This window comes from Bombyx mandarina, chromosome 24, assembly GCF_030267445.1.
Source record: "Bombyx mandarina strain Sakado chromosome 24, ASM3026744v2".
Lineage (NCBI taxonomy): Eukaryota > Metazoa > Arthropoda > Insecta > Lepidoptera > Bombycidae > Bombyx > Bombyx mandarina.
Genome location: NC_143230.1, coordinates 10,569,807 through 10,592,903, shown reverse-complemented (window position 1 = coordinate 10,592,903; position 23,097 = coordinate 10,569,807). Strand labels below are relative to the sequence as shown.

Genomic DNA, 23,097 nt, shown 5'->3' with positions numbered 1-23,097 from the left:
TTACTGGTGGTAGGACCTCTTGTGAGTCCGCACGGGTAGATACCACCAACCTACCTATTTCTGCCGTGAAGCAGTAATGCGTTTCGGTTTGAAGGGTGGGGCAGCCGTTCTAACTATACTGAGACTTTAGAACTTATATCTCAAGGTGGGTGGCGCATTTACGTTGTAGATGTCTATGTGCTCCAGTAACCACTTAACACCAGGTGGGCTGTGAGCTCGTCCACCCATCTAAGCAATAAAAAAAATGCCCGAGAGTACAGTGTCTTTGAGGAGTTTATTGGCTCGCATACACCTGTCTTCTTCAAGAAGGGATTTTTTTAAATTACCACTACGCGCTATTAGACATATTGTCTAGATTGAGTGAGTGCATATTTTGATAGATACAAATAAAAAAAAATTACTATAACGTTTTGTATATTAAAGGGCAATTTGATTATTTGAGGCCGTCAGCGCAAAAGTGGCCTAACCGTAATTTTTTTCAAATTCGTGTTTTTAGATATTTCAACTTATTTAAAACATAATAAATTTAGATGCAAAACCGGTCTGTCCCTAGTTTCACCAATCTTTTCTTTTCCTACCTGTTCTAGTAACCTCGAGGGGTTATACTAGATTCGCAAAGAAAGTAGGTGAGCTCACGGGGCTCAAACCTGACGACGTTGCTAACACGAACCCTAGCAAGAGCCGTGCTTCGCAGAATCTACCACCGGATCGGAAACGCGACCCACTGAGAAGATCCGGCGAGAAACTCATTGGGCTGTGTCTGTGGGTTAATTCGCTCGTCGAGCCCTTCGTCGCAAGCGACGGGTTCGACGAGAACGATGACCGGTGCTTGAGGTACCTAAAAGCACCGTTAGTGGATCGGGAGGATCCGAAATGACGTGTTTACGGCGACGTCGTCTGTTTACCATTCGGTCGCAGGATCGGGAAAGTGTCCCATAGATTACAAATGGTTTTTGTAAGCATTTTTTTTGCCTACGAAGTAGCTTAGAAGCAAATTCAAACCTCATTATCTCCATGTTAACCGCGGTAAGGCCCCTTTTGCTCTGACGGCTTCATTTTGTAAGGAAATACCTATTACTAATTGAATCCAAATCTTAGGTGTCAATAATTATTAAGGTCTGATTTCGATAACCGCGTCTAGAAAATGTTTGATACTTCGACTGTGGCTTAACATAAAATTATAATTACTCTAGTACGGTGAGATTAATTAATTTACGTTCGCATTAAAGTGTCTCCGTCTAGAAGAAGCTCTTGCCTAAAATAGACGTACGCACTTGGCTGACCAAAGAACAACGGTGGCGTGGAGTCGAAAATGATTTGTTATTGTTTTTTGCGTGACAACGTCTTAAAAATCGAAGTAAACCGGTTGCACGCACGAAAATGTGTCACGTTGAGCCTGATCTTGCAAGCGATGGAGAGGCACGACCGGCCCAAGCGTTGGCTTGTGACACATTTATTTCTCTTCTCGCGTGACCTCAGAACTAGCAGTTTGATTAGTTCTGCTACTGACGTTATCACGTAAAATTATCATACGTAAACCGACTTTAGAGAGAACCAACCATTTTTTTGTTTTTACCCTCGATGCCTCATAAAGACTCAAAGTACGACGACTCAGTCGAGAGGTGTGTACTTGTGTAGAGTGCAAGAATCGAAGATTTGACTGTCGCGCGTTCGGCCGTCAATGGGCGGAATCGGAATTATCTTGCACACGTCGCTAAACAATCATCATCTTAGTCCTCGTCGAACTCTGATTAATGACAAAGAGTTCTAAGAGCTAACTAACCCATACCCAGAACCCACTGAGTTTCTCGCCGGATCTTCTCGCGATTCCGACGCGGCGGTAGATTCAGCGAAGCACTACTCTTGCTAGGGCTAGTTTTAACTAATTCTCTCTGGTTGAGCCCGTGAGCTCACCTACACGGTCGTAGCTGTCATAGCCCTTTAGCAAAAAAGTCCTTATACTTAAAGTTGCCAATTTGAGAATGACGTTCTGAGGAATTGTTTGAGATGATACCTTCATCTCGTTTTTACCATCGCACCGCCCGCCACCGGAGTAGAATTCATCCATACTACCTGGTGCTACTGCGTTCATCCACAGTGCGTTTCCAGAGATCTTTTTTGCCACGTACCATCCGGCTTTGGGACGAGTTCCCCTCCACGGTGTTTCTCGAGCGCTATGACATGTCCTTCTTCAAACGAGGCTTGTGGAGAGTACTTAACGGTAGGCAGCGGCTTGGCTCTGCCCCTGGCATCGCTGAAGTCCATGCGCGACAGTAACCACTCACAATCAGGTGGGCCGCATGCTCTTATGCCTACAAGGGCAATAAAAAAAGCGTGTTCTAATGAAACTAAAAACATGTGGCCACTCCATGCGTCTTCTGTCTTGCATTCGAAAATCGAACAAAACATGAGCAGTCTGTAACCGACTTCAAACAAAACTAACGTCTTTAACCGACGAACAAAACAAAAGCTAAAGTGCAGTGAAATGTGTTATTTGTAAATAAAGCAAAAATTTCAAGATTGGCGCGAAATAATAAAAAAAAACCCGTGTCTCGTGAGTTGAGTGTTGCCAATTTTGAATTATTTCAACGGTTTCTTGATTTGTGTTTACAGTACCTACAACGCTATTTATCTAATTGAATTCGGCAAGAATCGTATCTTAATAAAAATTCCAGTACGTACTTTACCGTTTCAATTGTAATTGAATCAAACAATAGAATAGGTTAAAAAATAATTACTTGCGAAAATTTGTAACTCAATACACATCCTAACATTTCTGTGTTCCTGGTACTTCAAATACAATAATACTTTAAAAAAAAAATGACTTAATTTTAATTTATTGTTGTTGTTATTATTATTATTTATAAAAAATGACGTAATTTAGGTAATTTTTATTGTTATTATTTATTAACTTTAATAATTTGAACGTATTTTTCTTTAATTTTCGACTATAAAGAAATCTAGAAAAAAATATTCCTAAACATTTTATTATTGATTGAACAAACAAAAAAAAGATAATTGTCTCTGTTAATTGATTGATGGTCAAACCAGGAAGCAGGCGAACGAAAGCCAATCGGGATCCTCAAAAATCTAGGCCGATAAAAATAAAATTGTATGTTGTACTTACGAAATCTTGGCTACAATGCAGTCCCAAATGTCACACGGTGATCACTGTGCCAGATAAATCCAAGACAAACAAATTAATTCATCAAATCTAACATTAGGGATTAGGGATCCGAAGGTTTACAGGATTACTGATGGCAGGTCCGCGCGGGTAGGTACCACCGCCCTGCCTATTTCTGCCGTGAAGCAGTAATGAGTTTCGATTTGAAGGTTGGGACAGCCGTTGTAACTATACTGAGACCTTAGAACTTGTATTATCTCAAGGTGTGTGGCGCATTTGCGTTGTAGATGTCTATGGGTTCCAGTAACCACTTAACACCAGGTGAGCTGTGAGCTCGTCCACACATCTAGGAAATAAAAGAAAGGAGGTTTCGGGAACAAGTTTAACCCGGTCACGAAGCATTGAGACTAATTCTAATAGACTAATTTAAAAAAGGTTTTTTTTTAAAATACATTAACACCATCTGTGGTACGTTGATGGAACTATGGCGGGATTTTTTCTGGAATAACGACAAGGGCAGTACACACCAAGTTCCATTTTTTTTCCTATCTATGCTGATAGCCTTGAGAGGGTATTTCAGCTTCTCCTTGACGTGTAGGTGAGCTCACGGGGCTCAAACCGGAGGCGTTGCTAACACTGGCCCTAGCAAGAGCAGTGCTTCGCAGAATCTACCACCGGATCGGAAACGCGACCCACTGAGAAGATCCGGCGTGAAACTCAGTGGACTGTGTCTGTAGGGAGTTCCATCACAAGAGAATTAACGGTTCGGAAAGTATAAACGTTAAACGTAGTACAAAGATTTATTTTTGGTTATAAACTAGCTTTTCGATCACATATTTTGTGGACTGGACTTTATTTGCTCAGAATAAGTCACATCGAGGGGTTTTAGCGACATTTCGCCTTCATACGCGACATTTATCTTACGCCATTTATCCGACACTATATAGAAATATATACAAGACGAGATTATTATTTTTTGGTTAGATGGTTAAGTGGTTACTGGAGCCCATGGACATCTACAACGTAAATGCCGCCACCCACCTTGAGAGATAAGTTCTAAGATCTCAGTATAGTTACAACGGCTGCCCCGCCCTTCAAACCGAAACGGATTACTGCTTCACGGCTTCTTCATTAGGATAAAAAAGGATGCAAATTCTTAACTTCAAAATTAGCCAGCTGCAATTTATGGGAGCCTGGTAACTGGTAAAATATATTTAGTAGTATATTTTTTTTGTTTTGCCGTTGTAGGCAGTTAGTTAAATGGTCACCGTTGCCCACGGACATCAGGAATGCTGTCTGCCTCGATATCAATGTTGATTATGAAAATATATCTATATTATTATTATAAAGAGGAAAGATTTGTTTGTTTGTTTGTATTTAATCGGCTCCAAAACTACTGAACCAATTTGAAAAATTCTTTCACTGTTTGGAAGCTACACTATTCCAGAGTGGCATAGTATTTTTTGAAAAATTTAGAGATCCTTACTAAAACTCCAATAATGTAACCGAGGATATGAAAAAAATCCTAAAATATTCTTTACATCGCGTGCCCTGCGAAAACTATTGATGATAGAATAAAATAATATAAGTACTATGACTTTGTGGAACACATTATATAGTTATGCCGCAATAAGTGTTCTTTTATTTAAAAAAATAAAACAACGTCAAATATCGTTGAAATTTTTGTTAAAGAACCGAGCGGAGCCGGAGCGGGCCGCTAGTATAATATATAATGATAGAACACCACTATAGTTCAGCCATTTTGTCCAAAATATCTACGAATTAAATACTAAAATCTTCCTCGAAAACCTTATTAAAATCAGAGAAGCAGGCATTAGCATTACATCTCTGTTATAGTACAAAATGCCTTTGTACTATAGCAGAGATGTAAATAAATAATATATTCTGGATTCTTCTAATGTTAAACATTATTTGTGTTCGTTTGTCCTTGTCTTAAAATTAATGTCCATCAGAGAATGCCGTATTGACCGGCGTAATTACCAATGGTATATTTAAGTCGGAGTTATTGATACTTTTTTGTTGGTAAGTAAGATAACTGTCACATATAATTTTGAGGTTATCTACCGTTTGTACAATGAAATAGCCGTGCAATCATTCTTAGCATATTTGAATCTGCTGATCTTTTAATATAAACGAATAATCTGCAAAGGGAATTCGGAATTTCTTTTAAATTTCAAGTTGTATCTTTGCACGATCCGTATATAATATTTTATACAACATCAACATGACCTACATTAAAATTATTGGCAGGTTTTGAACTAATGAAACGCCTAATAGATATTTCATCGTCGCAACAAATAGTAGTGACGTGTATAATTTGGCTGTGTAATCTGTCTAATGGATTGTACAGCTTTGGTGAAAGATTGAAAAGGTTTTCTATTACGGACAGTATTGAACATCTTTATTTTGTTATATCTACTTCAGTATTTACGGGTCATTTTTAGTTTTCGTTCATTTTGATGTGAAACATCTATAGGCCCACGTAAAAACCGATTTCTGGCGTGGGGACGCATGCCGTGGCAACGCGTCGCCACGCTATATGATGGTATATATATACAGTCTATATGCAGTAGTGTGTACGGTGTGGCGACGCATCGCCATGCGCAATCGACTGTGCGATTCTCTCCCATTCGATCCGGCGTTAAGCCATCTGTTTCGCTACACTGAGCTCGGATACCTATAGTGTATACTCCGTAGTGTATACACTGTTGTTTACTACAGTACACATAACCTGGGTTTTACTTGAAAACGAATAATTTTTTCGTAATATTTTATTTTATCATTATGACATATTTAGTTCCTATCACAATATGTTCTTTTCTGCATATTACTTTTACAAAATAATGTCGATATTTCACATCTGCCAGGCGTCCCGTGACGGCTCACATTCTTTTTTATTTTTACGTGACACACAAAGTGAGTTACAAAAAGTTTTATGGATTATTACAATTTATTAAAATTCACGCTTTTCGGGAAATAGCATGAAAGGGTTAGCTGAAGCATAGCACATACTATTGTCTGTTTAAAGTAGATTTATAGTCCTACAGGGAACACAATTCTTTTATTAATGAAATAATTAAAAATGACGTCGCTAGATCATCGCGTGTAATTTCAACTTCATCTCATTTCACTCTATTTTTCATAAAACAGAATATTTTTATAATAAATACCTAATTAATGTCGCAAGAAGACTATTGCCATAATGAAAGCAAAGATGAAGAATAGGATCCCAAGTGTTGGATAATTGTAACTCGTATACAATTGAATAATGAAAGCAAAGATGAAGGATAGGATGCCAAGTGTTGGACTCGTGTGACTCATGCAAGTCTCTTTGTCCCGGGAAAATGTTTTCTTATAATTTTATAAAACCTGCTTCATTATTTCTTAATTACACATTACATATTTCTTTTATTATTTATTCGTTTTTTTTTTCCTACCTATGCTGATAGCCTTGAGAGGCTATTTCAGCTTCGCCCTAACGTTTGTAGGTGAGCTCGCGGGGCTCAACCGGAGAGTTGCTAACACTGACCCTAGCAAGAGCAGTGCTTCGCAGAATCTACCACCGGATCGGAAACGCGACCCACTGAGAAGATCCGGCGAGAAACTCAGTGGGCTGTGTCTATGGGTTAGTTCACTAGTCGAGCCCTTCGTCGCAAGCGACGGGTTCGACGAGGACGGTTTATTTATTCTTAGCTAACTATGAATACTTATATCACCCCGTTATTCAAATAAAAAAATCTAGAATAGTTTGGTAGCACGTTTATGCATATGAAATAGGTTCATGTTTCTGTCACAAGACAGTAAATATCGGCCTCAAGTCTCAAGGGTTGCGGAGGCATAGACATTATGACGTCAATGAACTTAACCATCTATCACATTAACTGAGTTTTTGAGCCAGTCCGTCAATTGAGATCAGTAAAAAAAAAAATCGAAGTACCAGGACCTAATGAAAGTGAAGAGGTCAAACATTTTTAAAAGTTACATTTCGTTAGCGGACCTATGAAATTGACGAGTTTTTTGGACATTCTGTTTCGTTTTGATAATGAGCGCGCGTTCGGAGTCGGAGAGTTCTACTGACGAAGAGTTAGATTCTGGCATCGCTGACGACCGGAAGGAGGTCGACTGCATGGAGCTGTCACAGTTCTTCGGATACTGGTGAGCTTTTTATTTAAAAAAAACTAGTAATATGAGTGTGCGGTGATTACTAAAAGCCACATCCGCCTTATAGGTACATCCATGTTTCTGTAGACGAAATCAATCGTTCTTGGGCTTCGATCAATAATAGTAGATCAGTAATAGTAGTATTATTGATCGAAGTTCTTGGGGTAGTGCAGTGCACGGTTCATTTTAAACAATTTACCTCCTAACACTTATGTTTCCCTAGTACATTTCTACGGTATCCTAGTATATTATTTTGAAATATTATTAAATAAATAAAAGTAAGTTGTGTATGTATGTTTGTGTGCTCTGTAGTCTCAACAAAGATCTCAAAGGCTGACCCGGTTGTGCAGTAATTAGCGGCCCTGAGTTTTACGCAGAGGGTCGTGGGTTCGATCCCCGCATCGAGCAAACGTTCGCGTGATGAACAGTTCTGTTTGCTGTTCGTCTGGGTGTTTATTATCTATACATATACGTATATATTTAAATGTATATATTTAAAACTTATTTAAGTATCTCTGGTGCCCTTAACACACGGAATCCTAATTTAGGGCCCGATGACCGTGCGTGAATTCTTCTTAATTACTAAAAAACGTATTTTAAAAAAGCAGGGCTCTTGAGTTATCAAAAAAAGTAATTCAATTTACAGATTCTTTATAATGATTGTAAGAATTATACCAATAGTATCATTGACTTCGATTTTCGCGAATCGCAGGCATAATTAAAATAGCTTTTAAAGTTTTTACTCGTTTTTATTTTTATTTTCATTACATAATATACAAGTATTATTTCAGACGCTTCGAGAATATTTTACAATTTTCGTGAACGCGATCGTCCTTATGACTCGAACATAGAAACAAATAGATTTCCGAAAAATCAATGTGAAACAGCTCTAAATTTCTTATTAAAAGTTTAAAAAGCGACTTACGGCCGTTTTCAATAACGTATCTGAGTTTTCGGATAGATAGCTATCTCGGAATATCAGCAAGAGCGTATCTATCCTTAGTTTGCGTTTCACAATCACGGATAAGTGCTATCTCTCTTTAACCAACAGTAGATAGCTTCTTCCCTCCGATTTATCCGAGCCTCTTGATACGTTTCGTTCTACTACAAATACGAAACAACATCAGGATCAAGACTTATTTTATTTTATTCTAAATTATAACTATAATTTAACCAGCATATTGTAGACTATCATAAACACATTTGTTTATAACAAAAAGTAATAAAAGCATATGTACATTTTTTTAAATTGGACGTATTGCCATTTTTATCCTAGTCGAAATTATGAAACGAAACGTTTTGACAGTCCGTTTGCCAATAAGCAGTGATCAGTTTCTTTTGTTTGTTTTTCTATTGTTTACCTACTATATTAGATGATGACTTACCTCCAAAACGCTTTAAAACTTTCGTTTATAATTCTAAGTGTGTTTATAATTAAAGAGCTACAGTGAAATAAAATGAATTCTGTAAGTATCTATGAACTACATTGATAATAATAATTTTACTTTGAAAACTTTGAGTTCAAGTTTAGAAAATATATCTTTTTCAGTCAAGAAAGGCAGCACCCATGACAAAAGATGAGACGATGATTCTAGCAGAACTTGTGGCGGCGAAAAAACATTTCAATTATAAGGCAACAAATGCCACAAACAATAAATTGAAGGAGCAGGCTTGGCAAACCCTTGTAAATGATTTTAATTCGTCGATTCGTCGTTTCCCACGAACTCCATCGCAGCTTCGACTAAAATGGGAAAACTTAAAGAACGCTACGGCAACATAAGAAACAACCTTAGTAAGGTTAGTATAATTAGTTGATTGTTTGTCTCTAATAACACATTGATAAACATGATTTTTTCTTCAGGTTTCCGTAGTATTTGAAATAATTATGCTCTTTGTTACAGGCTGGAGGTGGTAAGGATTGCAAATGAAATTTTGGATAAAGCATGCACATTGTTGTAGGTCACATATAATATTTTTAACACTTTTACAGCCAAGCGGAAACAAGATGGAAGAAAAGAAATGCAAGGCTAGCATAGGGACAATGCATTAGCAGAATATCTAATAGCAAAAAAGAGACTTGACTTGGAAAATAAAGAAAAGGAGATTGTTGTAGCAAAAGTTAAGTTAGATTTAGATAATTTAAAAAATTAAAAATTACTTAAAAGGAATATTAAATTTCATAAATTAAGTAGGCAATAATAATTTTATGTTAGATAGTTTTTTAAGTATATGTACAAATTCTAAATTAAATATCTTGCATGTACTAACTACCATGTAATTATCATTTTGGAAAATAAAAAATAGTCAAATTATCTTTGGAGTTTATTTTATAAATTATCTTTGGAAGCAATTATTTATAAGTACATAGTTGTATTTCAGATGTAAGTTTTGAAAATTTGTTACGAACAATTATATTATTTTCCTGTAATGTATCTGCGACTGAAATTCCTGATTCTAATTCTTCTAAATTCATACTTCTGACGATATTATGCAGCATGGCAGCTATAATAACAGCTTGCATATTTTCTAGTTTTAATCTACTTTTCAGTGATGTACAGGGAGTCTTCTTTTACAAACACCAATGCATCTGAAAATTATACATTATTTGCTTAAATTATTTTACAATACAGTATAACAAGCTCTTAACTAAAAAAAAAGATTACCTCTCTATAGTATTTCTTGTTTTAATATGTGATTCAGTTTAAATCGTTCCGATTGAGTATGTGGGTTAATTAATCACGTTAAAAGATAGGGTTGTGGGGATAGCCTCTATCGGCAAGCAAATAGCAATTTCCAAGTCCACCTTGTTATCAATGTTTTCTTGATATGTAGATAATTTATTATAATAGTGTCATATTAAATTCATATAAACACCGAAATATATAATATAAATAAATAAAAATATAATAATAATATATAATAATAATAATATAAATAAGGTAATATAAATAAGAAATACCTTTTCAATCGGAATGGTTAATTATAGTTGTATCATGAGTAGACCCAGGCCATCAAGCAACAACATTTTGAAACATCAATGATGCATTGCACACAAATTACACATTCAAAATACTCTTTTTCTATTTCTAAATTCCTCTCCTATATTTGAATCTGTAACACAAATATAAAATGTAGAGGTATTAGTGTGTAATAAGAATGAAGGTAAATAGCCTAACAGGTTATTGTATTAGTATATGAATGTCATTTAGGGCACCATGGGAATCCAGCAGTATTATAGAATTCCGCTTGAGTGTGATTTTGTAACACAACAAAAATTTGGTATAGTTTTGCTATTGCTATAAACAAATATAAGTTGTAATAACGAGTACTTTTATGGTTAAAATTTATCTTACCTTTTTGACGTTACACTCAAATATGGTCTCATTAAATTAATCAATTCATTCACAACACCTTTGCTCAGAAATCTATAGTCAAATTCGTAATTATTGATCTTCGCCATGTAATTCAGACGATCTTTATTTTCCTAACCATATGATATCGGCCTCACTATCACTATCTGCATCACAATCCATTATCATTTGAAATAATTCCATATCACTATCATCACTGCTACAATATGCCAATATGAAGAGAAACAATTATTAAATTATAGCGATTTACTTTCGAAAGATAAACATGCAACCGGCCGATTTTGACAGATAAGCGAATGCCCATACTAGAGATAGCGCCGCCTACCGGAGAGTTACTTAAAACTCATATTGAAACGGAAGTAAGCACGATTTGTATGAGCGTTCTATCTTTAGCAGGCTATCCGTCCTCCCGACGATGGATAGATAAATCCGATAGGAACTGCTGCCCGTCGATAGGTTATTGGAACGTAAGTAAGGACAAAAATATAGATTTGTCTATTTTTAGTAACCGAAACTAGGGATAGATAGGTTATTGAAAACGGCCGTTAGTAAGTAACAAGTTTATTTTTATTGCTTAGATGGATGGACGGGCTCACGGCTCATAGACAGCTACAACTTACATGCCGCCACCCACCTTGAGACATGAGTTGTAAGGTCTTACTTTTAACAGTACAACGGCTGCCCCACCCTTCAAACCGAAGCGCATTACTGCTTCACGGCAGAAATAGGCAGAATGGTGGTACCTACCCGTGCGGACTCACAAGACGTCCCACCACCAGTAAATACGCTAATTATAATTTTGCAGTTTTGATTTTTATTGCACGATTTGCATTATTCCTTCACCGTGGAAGTCAATCGTGGACATTTGTCACGTACGTATTTCTTTGAAAAAATTGGTACCCACCTGCGGGATTCGAACACCGGTGCATCGCTACATACGAACGCACCGGACGTCTTATTCTTTAGGCCATGACGATTTAGTAACAAGTTGGTTAAGTTAAGACACACAACTAAATATATTTAGGTACGTAGTTTTAAAACCAAATAGAAATGCGCTTCAAAAGGGAACCGTATATTTTTTTATTCAAGTTCAGTATATTAGAGCGATATTTTAGTATTATTGTATCGTCATTGATAGATACTTGAAAGTTCAAAGATTCCGTTACATACAAAGATGTCTTGGCCGCCTCCAACTATATATCTGACCCAGGCGACAGAGCAAGCCAATGCCGCCATCGCCCTAATAATCTCTTGTCGGTGGCTTTGGGTTCTCCATGCATCCCACGTCGAACCCGTCGATTTCGACGTGAGAACTAGCCCATAGACAGAACCCACTGGGGTTCTCGCCGGATCTTCTCTGTGGGTCGCGATTCCGCTGGTAAGTAGATTCAGCGAAGCACTGCTCTTGCTAGGGCCAGTGTTAGCACTCTCTCAGATTGAGTCTGTGAGCTCACACTTACCGTGAGTATTTGGAATAACCCCTTAAGCTACCAACGATTATATAGGCAATTAAAAATAAAAACTTTGTTAAGCTAATAAAAGTCAAACAAGTCAAAATAAAACAATTCTTTTTTTATATTATAATGTTTAATAAATAAAAAGTTACAAAACTTATTTAGGATATATATTTTTTTCTTTATTCTACGATCTGGAACAAATCAAGTATTAAAATAATAAATATCTGACAAAAACCCTAAGACGAATCACCTATTTATTGAAAATACAACGTCTTCGTGTGTAGTTTAAATCAGATAGTTTAAAATTTTCATTTCCTTAAAGATTATAATAATATTGGATATTTTATTTTATTATTAATTAGGATGAAATTACAAAAACTAAACGAGTAGAGATGGGATAAAATAAAGTTTTAGATCAAAGAGACGTGGACTTTTCAGTGGGCTTTTTGTAATTTAATAAAACCGATACCTCCCATTTACTTTTGCATCTGGGGAGACACTAAATTAACAAAATAAAACAATAATTCACACAGCTTTTATCATAATTATCTTGGGTTCACTCTGAAGGAAGGAGACGGTAATTCATTCTTTTTTTTATGATTGAAATATTACCGGTGGCCCGACGGCCTTTCCAGCTTCACCAGGACAGGTGGGCGAGCAAAGGCTCAGCCAGGAGGGGTGGGATTTGCTAACAACTGCCCGAGCGCCTCCGAAGGAGACCTAACAACTCAAGAGCAATTGCTTCGCGAATGAATCTACTACCGGATCGGAATCGCGACCCACTGAGAAGATGCGGCGAGAAACTCAGCGGGCTGATGCATGCGTTAGGTTGCACGTCGACCTCTTTGTCGAGTTCGACGAGTACGGTTACCGAGGTTCCTCAGCCTGCTTCTAGTGTTAGAGCTGAAGGTATCTAATGCAAGAGTTATTGGATCTGATGGATCCGTAAGGACGTGTCTAGGATTCGGGGAGTAGTCAGCGGCGGCAACGATAAGGCGATTATCATGACGCATCATAGCCTTATCGAAGTACCGAAGCTAGCGAAATAGCCAATTCAAGGTATGTCAGGTTTCTAAGGATGCATTGCTGTCCATGGGCCTTGACAACGCCCCACAATAGTAATAATCTTGAGCCTATTGACTATTCTAACTTCTACTGGTGGCACATACGGCATCTTGTGAGTATTTCTGGCGGGAAACAAAGGGTGAACTATCTATGATCTTTGATTCAAAAGAGACCTCATATCTCAAGGTGGGTGGTGACATTTACGCCGTGGATGTTTATGAGCTCCGGTAACCAGTTAACACCAGGTGGGCCGTGAGCTCGTCCACCCATCTAAGCAATGAAAGAAACTTACATTAATCGCCCTTTCGGTATTATCTACGATGTGAACTCCTCCGGGATTGTCGTCAACGATGTGGACTCCTCCGGGATTATCGTCAACTACGTAGACTCCTCCGGGATTATCGTCAACCACGTAGACTCCTCCGGGATTATCGTCAACTACGTAGACTCCTCCGGGATTATCGTCAACTACGTAGACTCCTCCGGGATTATCGTCAACTACGTAGACTCCTCCGGGATTATCGTCCGCAACATAGACTCCACCAGGATTGTCTTGAACTCCCTGCGCGGAGTATTTTTTTTAATTTTTTTTAAAATTTATATTAAAAGTAACTAAGATTTTATTTTAGAATGAGTACATGACGAACTATAGTCGAGAAGAATTAAGGTTTTTGGATTTTTGGATTTTAGATTAGCAAACGGCCCGTCTGATGGTAAGTGGTTAATGCCGCAAGCACCAGCAATCATGCTGCTTTGAGGCAGATCAACCTACGCGGCGACCTCAACTGAACTATGAGACAAATTAAACTTTAATAATTTTCAAGTACCAGGATCGCATAAATATGAAGAGCTAGTAGCTTCAAATTAACGTTCGCGTTTGTTTGCGTACTTTTAAATTAAGTTTCATTTAATTAAATTGGACGTAATTTTTAACGCAAAAACGAAAAAAAAAAATTTGAGATATAAGTTCTAAGGTCTCAGTATAGTTACAACGGCTGCCCCACCCTTCAAACCGAAACGCATTACTGGTTCGCGGCAGAAATAGGCAGGGTGGTGGTACCTACCCATGCGGACTCACAAGAGGTCCTAGCACCAGTAATTACGCAAATTATAATTTTGCGGGTTTCATTTTTATTACACGATGTTATTCCTTCACCGTGGAACTCAATAGTGAACATTTGTTGAGTACGTATTTCATTAGAAAAATCGGTACCCGCCTGCTGGACTCGAACACCGGTGTATCGCTACATACGAATGCACCGGACGTCTTATCCTTTAGGCCACGACGACGACGATATTTAAGTTTTCCATCCGCTCCTCTCCTAGGCGTTTCAGAGGCTTGAAGAGTCGGCGTTAGACAACGTTGCTGATGTCCATGGGCAGCTGTGACCATTCACCATCAGTCTCCAGCTCCAGTACACCGCATTCAATACATTACGATCAAATAACATTCTAAGAAGGCACTTATTAAATTGACACACGAACAGTAGAAACAAATATGATAAGAATGGCGTTCTAAATAAATAGCGTGTAATATAATCTATATTATTATATTAATACGCGAAGCAAAAACTTTGTATCCCTTTTTACGAAAATTGCGCGGACGGAGGAGTATGAAATTTTCCACACTTATAGAGAATATAGAGAAGAAGTGCACAATGACTTTTTTTTTTAAATAATGCATAAAAGATACATTAAATCAATAAAGAAAACATTACACACACTACATACCATGTATTTGACGCACACACGCATGCATACTATTTATTGTCAAACTTTTGTTCTCGACGTCTGTTGTCAAATTGAGAATAAATATTGTTTGTTTTTGTTAATATTTTTTATAGTGTAGTCTTGACGAAATTTGTGATTATAGAAGTATAAAATACAATCATAATAGTGTACAAACTTACAATTCCAATTAATTATAGTCGAATTTCGACTACTGCGGGACCTCTAGTCTATATTAATTCGAGGAGTAACAAGCTATTTGGTTTAAACGACATTTCGCTTAACACGCGACATTTACCTTTACTAGAGGTCCCGCAGTAGTAGAAATTCGACTATAATTAATTGGAATTTTAAGTTTGTTCACTATTATGATTGTATTGTCAAAGACTATGAAGTCGTCGTGGCCTAACGGATAAGACGTCCGGTGCATTCGTATGTAGCGATGCACCGGTGTTCGAATCTCAGGCGGGTACCAATTTTTCTAATGAAATACGTACTCAACAAATGTTCACGATTGACTTCCACGGTGAAGGAATAACATCGTGTAATAAAAATGAAACCCGCAAAATTATAATTTGCGTAATTACTGGTGGTAGGACCTCTTGTGAGTCCGCGCGGGTGGGTACCACCACCCTGCCTATTTCTGCCGTGAAGCAGTTATGCGTTTCGGTTTGAAGGGCGGGGCAGCCGCTGTAACTATACTTGAGACCTTAGAACTTATATCTCAAGGTGGGTGGCGCATTTACGTTGTGGATGTCTATGGGCTCCAGTAACCATTTAACACCAGGTGGACTATGAGCTCGTCCACCCATGTAAGTAAAGAAAATAATAATCAAATAGCTAAAAAAGTTTGTTTTGTTGTGACAGTTTTTCCAAATTTTAATTAGACTATAAATGGCTCTCTTGTAAAATTCCAAAAAAATCTAAATTATTTGATTGAAAAGTTAGAAAATTTCAAAATGGATTCCGCGCGGCCTAACGGTTAAGACGGCCGGTGTACAAGAATAGAGCGACGAGCGACTGTGCCGAGGTTCGAATCTCGCAGAAAGCTACAAAATTTTCAAATGAAACACGAACATACTTGATAAGTGTTCACGAGCGACCTCTAACGACCATGAAGGAATAACATCGTTTAATAAAAATCAATGCCTGATAAAACCTATTGTTGATCCACGCGAATAGACAACACCAACTAAACATTCCTGCTGAGAAGCCATTTTACAATTCAATTGTGTTTTATACTTCAAATTGTAGGATGGCTTTAAATTTTGACGAACCAATAATCACTTAACACCAGACAATGCGTGAGCCATTCGTCCTTATATTTAATATGAAAAAATCCCCACAAACAATAATAAAAAACCTAAATTTAGTTGTAATAATTTAAATAAAATTAACATACCGGTAAACCATCTGATCCCAGCCGTCTTTCTTCCGCCATTTTCGTGAGGTTTTTTTTTAATAATACACTGTCCACTGACCTATGCTTTGCGCAGTAATGAATAGCAAGACAGATACTTTTTTGTTATCGCTCACTGTTAACGATAAGATACAGGCCGATATACCAATAATTTCCTGCGCCATAATTTATGATTTTGATTTTAACAATTTATCAAATATATGACTTAAAAATAACTACTGATAGAATGTATCTTTAAGTACATCTTTTGTATTAAACGAATATATAAAATTTAAGTTTGTCTTGTTTGTTTATTGATGCTAAACAGGCGAAATAGCTTGCCAGTACTCATAGGCTTAACAACGCGAATCTTTACCTATATTATAATAATCTTATTTATTCTATCTTATTTTGATAAATATATATGACTAATTATCAAAAATTTTATTGTTTTCAACCACAGAACAAATGCTGGGCTAACCGAACCTAAAAAAAAGTAATAAAAACCCTAAATAATGTCAATGTTAGTCACACCATAATACCGAGTTTGTTTTGTCATTAAAAAAAAAAAGATAAGAAATCAGAAACGTACTTCTAATCCATATCTTGATAACAGTCTGATAAAAGGTATTCCCAATAATTGCTTGTAAGTAACGCAAATATTACGTAGAATTTGTTTGTTTATCAAATTTTAACTGAGCGTGCTCACTGATCATGAGATGTTAAATGATAAATAGCACCGCCCATCGTTAGACGTTCAATCGAAATGTTCATAAAAACGATTGACGGAAGGAAAATACCCGTGCAGCCTTACAATTTAGACTTAAAGCTATACCAGTTTATCTAAAGGTTGCAAATACCAGGTCATAAAATCCCAAAAAAAATAATAATATAGCAATATGTGTCAACTTCAATTTGCTCTAAAAATTTTAAGAACTAATCTAAGAAATTAACTAGCCGATTTTATCTTTAACTATATTCTAAATACATTTGATTTTTATAAACATTAGTCAATATGGAAGTGAATCTAATTTGTGACTAAATTTTAAACCTTTTAAAGTTGTATTCTGTGGCTTGTGTATTTCCAAAAAAAAAAACGAACGCAATTTGACAGAACGTTGAGAGCGCGTTTGTAAGTCGCTACACAAATAACGCTTCTATTTACATACTGGACGGTAACTCGAGACGGTTACCGCCTCGCCGGCTACTGTCACTGACTGCCAGTTTCACCGTTGACCGTCGCCGCGCGCGCACTCCCCGATCACGAGAGAGTGGCGGTAAATAAACCTCAAACAAACAAACAAAAAGTGGTGACCAAGAATCCTAAAATTCGAAACATTGTAATCCGATTTATATTCGAAGATTGCGAGCGAGGCATTTGTGATTGATGTTAAATAAATCAGAAATTTACTTAGACAAATACGATCAATTAAGAACAAAAGCGAAATAAAACTTATTAATCAGATAGTTCGTGCTTATGTTATCACGGTAATAATAATAAGAACGTGGAGATTTCATAAAATTAGACGTACTTATTTATCCGTCAATGTTTTACATGAATTTTATTTAAACTTTAAGTTTTATGTAAATTAATTCACATTACAATAATAAAACGCTTTGCCTGTGATACATACGTGCTTTGGAATCATTTATGGAAAAATAATAAGTAAATAATGTTTTATAATCTCAATTGTGATGTTAATTGTAGTGAAAAAAATTACAAGTAATTATTATGTTAATTTTTTTATTATTTAATTTTTTACAATGATTTTTGTTGATTTGTCGTAAAAGTAAAAGTTGTTGTAAAAGTTGAATTCGTTTTTACAATCGGCACGTTCATTTTTGTATGCGTACATTTCTTCAAGTAAACCACTTCTTTATAGTTCATGTTATCCTAGTACTTCTGAAACATTGACTTGCTCGTTTGAGGCGCCACTTACTGTACCGTCTGCCTGTTTGAGACAAAAAAACGACTGCTATTGCTTACAACGTCTCGTGAGTAATAGGGTATCACTTACTACTTGATAGGTTTCATTTTTATTTTTTCCTACCTATGCTGATAGTCTTGAGAGGCTATTTCAGCTTCTCCTTGACGTGTAGACGTGTAGTAGTGTAGTGAGCTTACGGGGCTCAAACGGGAGGAGTTGCTAACACTGGCCCTAGCAAGAGCAGTGCTTCGCAGGATCTACCACGGGATCGGAAACGCGACCCACTGAGAAGATCCGGCGAGAAACTCAGTGGGCTGTGTCTATAGGTTAATTTACTCGCCCAACCCTTGAGTTGCTTGAGGTACCTAAAAGCACCGTTAATGGACCGGGAGGATCCGAAATGACGTGTTTAGGGCTGGTTTCATGCATTCTGTTTGTATTCATTATTCCCAAGCTGGTCAGTGCTGGTATCACTACGTTCATGATCTTTGAAAGCCGCTTACCATCATACGTGATTCGAAGTGACGATTTAGGATAGACTTACAGTTAAGCGGACAGCGCGCTCGTCACAACATCAATTTATCACTGACTTGTACAAAAACAGAGAGAGACAGAGAGAGGACGCTTTATTATACACAGTTTAATTAAAAAAAATGCAAGACAAAATACAAAAAAAGTACAATTGCCGGTCTTATCGCTATGAGCGATCTCTTCCAGACAACCGTCAGGTAGACAAGAATCACTAGGATAAAAATTACACGCGGTACATATTCTTATCATTAAAATATATATACACACACAACATACATACACAGACATACACATACATATAAGTGTTAATTCCATACGTTGCAACGGTAAAATATCTTAAGACCAGTTTAACATATTGAGGTCATGAGACGTATTGAAAAATGTGATTTTTTTTATGCAAATTTGATTATTCGCATGCATATTAATGTTGCAATTTGTTTTCCTTCCTTCGTGACTTAGGCAGTTGCTGTTAGCCTAATGTGAGCTCACGAACTCAGCCTGAGAGAAATTAGTAACAATAAGAGAACTAATAGGTCCGACTACCTAGGTCACGACCGACTTGCAGGAAACTCCTTATAACCTCCGCCCATTTTGAGACAACTTATAAGTTCAAATCTTCATTAAAATGGCTTGAAATTTTCACAGCAGTTCTGAATAGAGATCTGATTGTTCATTTTCTGAAATGTTTTCTGTCATCGTGCTGTTTGTAATAGCTCGGGTGTTAAAGCACTTTGGTAATTATTTTGCAGTTTTTTTGCGGGAACGAAATGTCAATTTTTTTTTTCAATCTGTAACGCAAATGAAACAATTCGTCGTAAGTTTTTTCTCTAGCTATTTCAAGAAGCTCACCGCATCACACCGTAATGGATTAATTAACTTAAAATTAATCAACTTCATCTCATTTCGCTCCATATTCATTTAACAGATCATGTAGGTATGTAATTTGTATATTATTTGAATATTTTTAACGATGGCGTCGTAAGAAATAAATTGCCATACGGAAAAAAGATGCTGCTTGACATATCGACGCTTGAAAGGCAAACGTGACTAAGCGACAATGCGTGAACTTTACAGTAGACTAATTTAAAGCTGAAATACCTCAAAACATAATTTATTTTAACGAATCTAGCTGTAGTAGAATCTAGCTAGTAGCTGTAGGATTGAAATTATTTTAATAGACCTAGAAATAAATTTTTTTTGCGCATCGAATATGGCTATTGCCTATGATATATGTACAAAGCAGTTATTGTCGCTTAGTTACGTTTGCTTTTCAAGCGTCGATATGTTTAAATAAATAAATTTGTATTAAAAATAGTGTAAAAAAAATTATTTTATTGTAAAAAAGCGTGGGGTTCTTTTCAGGATATTATCAAAATAACCCTTCTACTCATATATGTTCATAAAATATTTATAACTACTGATACCATGCCCCCCACGCTTTTTTTACAATAAAATCATTTTTTCTTACACTATTTTTAATACAAATTTATAAAAAAAAAAATTCAGTTGAATTTTCTATAAAAGCGTGTTTTGTTAGTTTTTTAAACTATTATTTATTTTTGATTTTTTAGTTGAATATCAATTTTTCAAATTTTTTTAATATTGAATTGACATCGGTCCTTAATAAGTATGCCAAATTTCGAGTTAATCCGACGTTTTGAAGGGGGTCAATATCATGTTCAAAGGTTCCGTTACAAACATACATACTAACATACATACGTCTGAAGCTAATAAAAGCGTATTAAAAATAAAAAAGTAGTTACATATAAAAAATATGACACAAGATCTTCGATCAATAATACTATTATTGATCGAATCAATCAATAATACTATTATTGATCGAAGCACAAGATAAAATACCTAGTCAGGTCATAAATTCTGTCACATGTTTAATGTAAAATAATTGAAACAAGTTTATTCATTATGTAACCATTCATATACCAAAATGAACTTAACAAAACACTAAAGTTTCTCTCTTATGACACTAAAGTTTATTCAAAATGACCTCCGTGATTTTGAATACAGGCCTTCAATCTGCGCGGCCAGTCGTCTATCGCAGCACGAACGAGGTCCATGTCAATATCGGCGGCTGCCTTAATCAAGGATGTCTTGAGTGACTCCAAATTGGGATGAGGCTTTGAGCACGCCTTTTCCTCCAAGTGTTGCCATATCTTGTAATCTAACGGATTCAAATCTGGACTAGAGGAAGGCCAGTCTTCGTGCCGGATGAAGTCGATTTCACGCGCCGCCAGCCAGTCTTGTGTGCTCTTCGCTCTATGAGCTGGCGCCGAATCTTGTTGGAATACCCAGTGCCTGTTATTGAACATGGTATGAGAAACAGGTTCCACAAGGTTCGTCAGGACTGTATTTTGATACACAACTGCATTCGTTTTTACACCTTTCTCACAAAAATGTACCTCTGTTAAGCCCCAATAAGAAACTCCCAACCATACCATGAGCGAGGATGGAAAATGACCTCGTTGGACACGCGGAATACGGTTGCTCGCTTCTTCACTACTGTGTACGTACACCTTATCATTTAGTTTGTTATAGCCCTCTTCTACGGTAAAAATTTTTTCATCCGAAAAAAGAATTTCCCGATATTTTTTTCCCGCGTACCGGTTCAACGAAGCGCGGCATCTCTTCAGTCTCAAGTCCATTAGACGAGCATTCAAACGATGTCCTGATTTTCTTCGATATTCCCGAAGCCCTAAGTCTTCATTTAACACCCTTTTCACCGTGGTTCTGCTTAACCCCATCTGAAGAGCCAACAGTTTCTGCTTACGTTTGGGATTTCTTTGAATTCGCGCCTTCACAGCTTTTATCACTGCTGGAGTCCTAACAGACCGAGGGCGACCACTTCTTGACCTGTCATCTACACTAGAGTCTTCATTGTATCGTTTGATGGTACGATAAACGAATCTTTTGGTTATATTCAAATTTTTCAGTATGTTAAAAATTTGAATTGGCGCGTAACCGCAACGATGCAACGCAATAACTGCAACACGGTCTTCTTTAAGCGTCCACTCCATATTTAAAAATGAGTAAAATTCTAAAAGTATATACATTTTTATTTTCATGAACAATTCGAAATTCGAATTCAACTGTAAATACGTAATATATATTTCTTAAGTAAAGAAGGCCCAGCGCTTGTATTTAATACACCAATAAATAATAATTAATTTTTTCAGTCGCACTTTCTAAGATTTATGGGTTCCTGGTACTTTTTTTTTGATTGCTAATTTCAATTCGTACGCGCTCAAGCTTAATTTTTTGAGGGCTGTTCTCGGTGGTGTGGGCTAAACAACCCCCAACCCCCTAACAAAAAGCTCGCATAAAGTCGTACTTTAAATGTATCATCGCAACGAAGTCTATCGAAGCTTCTCTGTTTGACGTCAAAGATCTCGGCTATTCGTGGATCGGAAATAATATTGACGGATAGCCTCGGTGTAGTGCCGTAATAATAAAAGACTAATTTAACTTCTTTACTGTTATGAAATCCGGATAGTGCGTTTCGTTTTGAGGTCGCCTATCCGACCCTCAGGACCGAATGGTAAACAGTCGTCGTCGCCCTAAAAACGTCATTACGGATCCTCCCGATCCATTAACGGTGCTTTTAGGTACCTCAAGCACCGGTCACCGTCCTCACCGAACCTGCGACGAAGGGCTCGACGAGTAAATTAGCCCATAGACACAGCCCACTGAGTTTCTCGCCGGATCTTCTCAGTGGGTCGCGCTTCCGATCTGGTGGTAGATTCTGCGAAGCACTGCTCTTGCTAGGACCAGTGTTAGCAACACTTCCGGCTTGAGCCCTGTAAGCTCACCTACTATTTAAGGTTACGCTGAAATAGCCTCTCAAGTCTATCAGCATAGGTAGAAGAAAAAAGGTCGCCGTGGACTAATTGGTAGGACGGCTGACGCATTCGTATGTAGCGATGCACCGGTGTTCGAATCCCGCAGGCGGGTACCAATTTTTCCAATGAAATACGTATGTGATAAATGTCCACGATTGACTTCCACGATGAAGAAATAACTTCGAGTAATAAAAATTAAACCCTCTATAAAATTATTATCTGCGTAATTGCTGGTGGTAGGACGTGAGTCCGCCACCCTGCCTATTTCTGCCGTAAAGCAGTAATGCGTTTGGGTATGCTCCGGTAACCACTTAACACCAGGAGGACCGTGAGCGCGTCCACCCATCAAGGAAAAAAAAATAAAAAAATATACATATAACAGAATCAAGTTTTTGATAGTTGTAGTTGGTAACATGATATTCTAAATATAGAGTTCGTATAACGGTACGCGGTGAAGT

General features: G+C 37.0%; 1 protein-coding gene and 2 long non-coding RNA genes across 4 annotated transcripts; 1 reads left to right on the top strand and 2 right to left on the bottom strand.

Annotated features, from left to right (window-relative positions):
- The first annotated feature begins 8,222 nt into the window (after positions 1 to 8,222).
- LOC149500067 (uncharacterized) lies at positions 8,223 to 9,618 on the top strand. 2 transcript variants are annotated; one of them, XR_016325333.1, is made up of 3 exons: positions 8,223 to 9,103; positions 9,208 to 9,217; positions 9,297 to 9,618. It is a non-coding gene; the product is annotated as an uncharacterized LOC149500067 (long non-coding RNA). The 2 variants fall into 2 exon arrangements; XR_016325334.1 differs by lacking the exon at positions 9,208 to 9,217.
- LOC149500066 (uncharacterized) lies at positions 9,616 to 11,203 on the bottom strand. The gene is made up of 3 exons (XR_016325335.1): positions 10,660 to 11,203; positions 10,266 to 10,417; positions 9,616 to 9,893 (listed from the first exon to the last, which is right to left on the bottom strand). It is a non-coding gene; the product is annotated as an uncharacterized LOC149500066 (long non-coding RNA).
- Positions 11,204 to 12,242: 1,039 nt separating this feature from the next.
- LOC114243483 (uncharacterized) lies at positions 12,243 to 16,488 on the bottom strand. Its single transcript, XM_028174988.2, has 3 exons — positions 16,330 to 16,488; positions 13,492 to 13,761; positions 12,243 to 12,325 (listed from the first exon to the last, which is right to left on the bottom strand). Exons 1-3 carry the CDS (start codon positions 16,366 to 16,368, stop codon positions 12,314 to 12,316), a joined length of 321 nt encoding a protein of 106 aa, XP_028030789.2. The 5' UTR covers positions 16,369 to 16,488; the 3' UTR covers positions 12,243 to 12,313.
- Between the last annotated feature and the right edge of the window lie 6,609 nt (positions 16,489 to 23,097).

Coding starts and splice junctions, on each gene's coding strand:
- LOC114243483 (XM_028174988.2), bottom strand. CDS start 16,368: ATGGCGGAAGAAAGACGGCTGGGATCAGATGGTTTACCG. Junction 13,762..16,329: donor TGGGATCAGATGGTTTACCG/GTATGTTAATTT, acceptor TACTCCGCGCAG/GGAGTTCAAGACAATCCTGG.